Raw genomic sequence first — 4,200 nt, 5'->3', positions numbered from 1 at the left:
TATTTATTTATTTATTTATTTATTTATTGAGTCAGGGTCTTTCTGTGTAGTCTTGGTGGCCCTGGAGCTCACTGTGTGTAAACTAGGCTGGCCTTGAACTGACATAGATGACCACGTCTCTTAAAGTATGGGTGGGGGATGTTTTTCATCTGTTGTGGAGAGCAGCATCTTTACATTTATCTCAAGATGCTCTCCTCCTCCCCAGCAGTCCCTGCCCAAACATCCTGAGTCACCGACGTGTGTGCGTGGCAGGTTGTGCGTGCCCGGATGTGCGCCTCACCTGTGATCTTGGCCGTAAAGGGGCTCCCCGGTATGTGCTTGTCGTCAAAGCGCACAATGATGCTGTAGTCTCCAGGTGCTGTGGGCAGGTAGGACACGGTGCATGTGCCGTCCTTGTTGTCCTTGCAGGTGATCTCTGCCTTGGATGGGCCCTCCACAGCCAGGGACAGCCCCCCTGGAGGAGGAAGAGGGCTGAGATCAGAGGTGTCCTTGTGCCTGGACCCGCTAAGTCCCCTGGCCTCTCTTGGCAGCTTTCCTCACCTTCCCCAGCATCCTTGGTGACAATTGTAAAGGTGGCAGGCTTGTTGACCATGCCATGGCTCAGACCTGGACCGTAGGCACTGACATGGCGGCTGTTGATGGCATCCACGTAGAATTGCAGAGGGCTCCCTGGTAAGTGACAGATAAGGTTGGATCAGCACAAGGGCAGGGGTTTCCCATACCCATGCTGGCCCCCAGTATCTTCAACAGCCTTGGGTGCTGAGCCCCATGTTCTGCCATATGGACCCGGCTCTTAAAATTCCATCACCCACCAGGACCTCCTTGGTGCCTGTGCATGGCTTAAATACTTCTTTAAAGGAGGAAGGCAGGACCAATATGGCGCCAGCGTCTCTTGCCACAGCCTCACCCTGCCCACAACTCACCAGGGATGTGGTTGCCATCATATTTGATCCCCATCTGGTGCAGGCCTTTCTCCGTCGGCGCATATCTCACTGTGATGGTACCATCTTTGTTGTCGGTGATGTTGGGACGTGCTGTCTTACCAGAGGGCATCCGCACCTCCCCTGCAGGGCAGACACACTTACATGAGGGTCCCTGGCTTCTCCCACCAGAAGCCTCGCCTGCCCCAGGGCCTGCTCTTGTGTGGCTCTGCTTTGACCAGAGGCCAAACACTGGGAGGCAGCCTCTCTGGGAACAGAAGGATGATGCTGAACAGGAAGACAGGGGGCTTGAACCTGAGTTCTAGCTCCGTCCAACCTGTGGGACCCAGACTCATTTGTTTTCTCTCGCTGGGCCCCAGTGCTCATCGCTACACCTGAGCTTAGATAAAAGGTTAACGAGCATACTCAGTTCTCATCAGAGCCTCATGTGTGCAGGGCCCATTACCTGTGAGCTCCCCTTTCTGCACGGTGAAGGGGATGACCAGGTTGAAGGGCCTCAGCATGGACTCCAATGGCTCCACAGGCACCACGGGCTCCTCTGTGGCCTGTAGCAGGTGAGAAGAAAGAGCATTGGCAGGGAGGGCTTGGGGGTGTGGCCCTGCCGTGTGACTGAAGCCAGAGAGAACGAGGGAAGAACAAGAAGGTTAATAATGAAACCCGAGTGGTAGGAGAAGTGTGTCAGCTGCAAAAGGAGGGGTGCCGTACCCAGCTCTGGGCTCCCTCTGCCCATCCTAATGCCTGCCTGTTCCCCAAGAGGCCCAACCACGGCCCAAGCCTGCAGAAGAATAGGAGGAAGAAGTGAAGGAAGTGGGGAAGAGAAGGATGGCGAGGCCTGTCACGGGAAGCTCTAGTACCCAGTGTGTGGGGCAGGTGCCAGGCCGAAGAGGGGCATAGGGCTGGTGCAGCTGCAGCACTTCCTCGGGCTCCTCCACGTGAGGCAGGGGGTCACAGGCCTGAGAAGCAATGCACAGGGCACACAGTGTGGTGGGATCTAGAGCCCAGGACTGCCTCAGAGTGGCGCAGGACTGAAGTTATGGGTGAGTACCTCAGGTGTCCCACCCTTGCCCCCCAGGGCCACCTCTGTGGAGACAGAGGAGCCAGGGACAGAGAAGAACACAGTGATCCCCTCCAGAGAGGAAGGACATCCCTGAAGCCAAGGGAGGAGCTGGGCTACCTCCTTGCACTTTGGGAGACTGCAAAGGCTCGATTCTAGAACACTCTGGCTCCAGGATCCACTCATCGGCGCGGGGACAAGTTTTTCGTTTCCTCAAGGACAGCTTCTAGGATCCCTTGCAGCGACCAGGAGGCACACTCTACACTCCCCACCCCTGCCCTCCTGCCCACCATGGCCATGAACTTACCAGCACATGGAAGGGGCTGTTGGGGATGTGTTCGCCCCCAAAGCGGATGGTAATGACGTATTTGCCTGGCTCGGGTGCTGTGTAGTAGATATCGAAGGTGCCATCGTGGTTCTCAACTACATCCACGTCGAGCTCTGCCCCATCTGGCGTGGACACTGTGCAGGTCACCTTTCCCTTGCCTGCTGCCTTGGCGTCGACTGTGATCACAGTCTCCTCTCCGATCTGGATTCGGGGACCCAGGCAGGCACCTGCCACAATGAGAAAACCACATCAGGGGCTGTGGAGGTCATGCCTAACTCTCTCTTCTCCAGTTGCTCCCAGAGTCTCCAGCCCCTAGCAAAGAAAGAAAGAGGTTACTCACCCAGTCCATGGCCTCCAATGGACACTGGAAATAGATAAGAACGTTAGGCAATAAAGGTTCAAGATGAGCTAGTGTATGTGTGTGTGTGTGGTGTGTGTGTGTGTGCATGTGTGTGGGGTGTGTGTGTATGTGTGGCAGGTCTGGGACAAAGGAGACAGTTTCTTTGCCAGCATCCCCCAGGGACTGGGCTGGGGGCCTAAATGCACTTTAGGGGGGCTGGTTGGTGAGAAGGGATGCAGAGCTGGTGCTCACCTGTAACAAGGCACTTGCTGGCATCCCCTGTAGGCAGGGCATGAATGCGGAAGGGCGAGTAAGGGATCTCATCCCCGCCATACTTGATGGTGATGGTGTATCGGCCGCTCATGTCTGGCAGGTAGGACACCGTGTATGTGCCATCCCCATTGTCTCGGATGTTGGCCTTCTTGGGTTTGCCCTCGGGGTCCTAGGGGAGAAAGAGAGGTCAAGTCTGCCTATGTCCACAGAGACCGGCTGGTAAGGGGGCTGTGCCTAGACTCACCAGGATCTGGACAGTGAGCAGCCCCTCCCCAGCATCCCGAGCATCAATGGTGAACTCCACCGGTAGACTGGCAGGGATGCCGGAGGCGTTGAGGCCAGGGCCACTGGCCCGCACCTTGCTAGCATCGTGGGCTGGAAGCACTTTGATCTTGAAAGGGCTTGAAAAACAAGGAATGGACAGTCGGTAGGGAGTTGGAGCTTAGGATTGGGAGTTTTCCCAACTATGGGAAGAGGAACAACTCTGTAAGGGTGGTGTGGAGGGGCTGGTTCCTGGGCCCAAGGGACAAGAGTCTTGGAGGAGGTCTCTGAAGGACCCTTTTAGCATAGTCTGAGCAGTTTTTTCCCCAAAGGAGGATGCTGTTATTTATCTAAAGAGGCGAGTACCTAGGCTTCCTGTGGCTTTTTTCCTAAATGTTGATTTGGTATCAAAGTTCCTGGGGTGATATTATCTTCAGGGCAGAGAACCCTGGAGTGGAGCAGGATGGGGTAGCCCCAGGAAGGAGGTTCAGACAAATAACGGGGACTCTGTCCAAGTCCTAGCCCTGAAGGTGTGGCCCCAGGAAAAGCTCTCTAGAGCTCAGCGTGGATTGCCCAAGGCTGGTCCTCACCTGCGTGGCACCTCTTGGTCAGCATACTTCACAGCTACCGTATAGGGCCCATCAGTGGCCGGCGTGTAGTGGACAGTGTGGGTGCCATCGCCATTGTCCCGCACCTCTACAGGCTCAGCCACACCTGGACAAAGGTGAGAGGTGGGGTCAAGAGGGCCTCCTGGAACCTCACTCCCCTTCTGTCTCTTACCCCAGACGTTCCGTACCTGTGGGGCCCAGCACGGCCACCTGCAGTGGAGCCCGGCCAGCTTGACTGCAGTCCACTGTGAAGGTCTGAGGCACTCGAGCCCTGACGCCAGTCCCTAGGCCGGGTCCTGAGCACTTCACCTTCCCAGGGTCCACCGCATCTTTCACAGGAACTCGGAATGGGCTTCCTGGGAGGAGGAGGAGGAGGAGGAAGAGGAGGAGGAGGA

The 4,200-nt window shown here is 56.4% G+C and overlaps 1 protein-coding gene across 2 annotated transcripts in view; it reads right to left on the bottom strand.

Moving 5' to 3' along the window:
- Nucleotides 1-4,200, bottom strand: part of Flnc (filamin C) — a 28,182-nt gene that overhangs the window by 6,646 nt on the left and 17,336 nt on the right. The window contains exons 25-35 of one of the 2 annotated variants that reach the window (XM_005365747.3): nucleotides 3,994-4,161; nucleotides 3,788-3,911; nucleotides 3,181-3,337; nucleotides 2,916-3,105; nucleotides 2,664-2,687; nucleotides 2,303-2,550; nucleotides 1,796-1,894; nucleotides 1,387-1,486; nucleotides 924-1,064; nucleotides 541-669; nucleotides 281-454 (exon numbers count right to left, since the gene is read on the bottom strand). In XM_005365747.3, the coding sequence (XP_005365804.1) occupies nucleotides 281-454; nucleotides 541-669; nucleotides 924-1,064; nucleotides 1,387-1,486; nucleotides 1,796-1,894; nucleotides 2,303-2,550; nucleotides 2,664-2,687; nucleotides 2,916-3,105; nucleotides 3,181-3,337; nucleotides 3,788-3,911; nucleotides 3,994-4,161 (1,554 nt within the window). The remainder of the gene's footprint in view (nucleotides 1-280; nucleotides 455-540; nucleotides 670-923; nucleotides 1,065-1,386; nucleotides 1,487-1,795; nucleotides 1,895-2,302; nucleotides 2,551-2,663; nucleotides 2,688-2,915; nucleotides 3,106-3,180; nucleotides 3,338-3,787; nucleotides 3,912-3,993; nucleotides 4,162-4,200) is intronic. The other variant, XM_026788580.1, reaches the window with a different exon arrangement.

Source organism: Microtus ochrogaster, unplaced genomic scaffold, assembly GCF_000317375.1.
Source record: "Microtus ochrogaster isolate Prairie Vole_2 unplaced genomic scaffold, MicOch1.0 UNK4, whole genome shotgun sequence".
Lineage (NCBI taxonomy): Eukaryota > Metazoa > Chordata > Mammalia > Rodentia > Cricetidae > Microtus > Microtus ochrogaster.
Note: the sequence above shows the minus strand (reverse complement) of the source record. Positions and strands in the feature narration are given on the sequence as shown.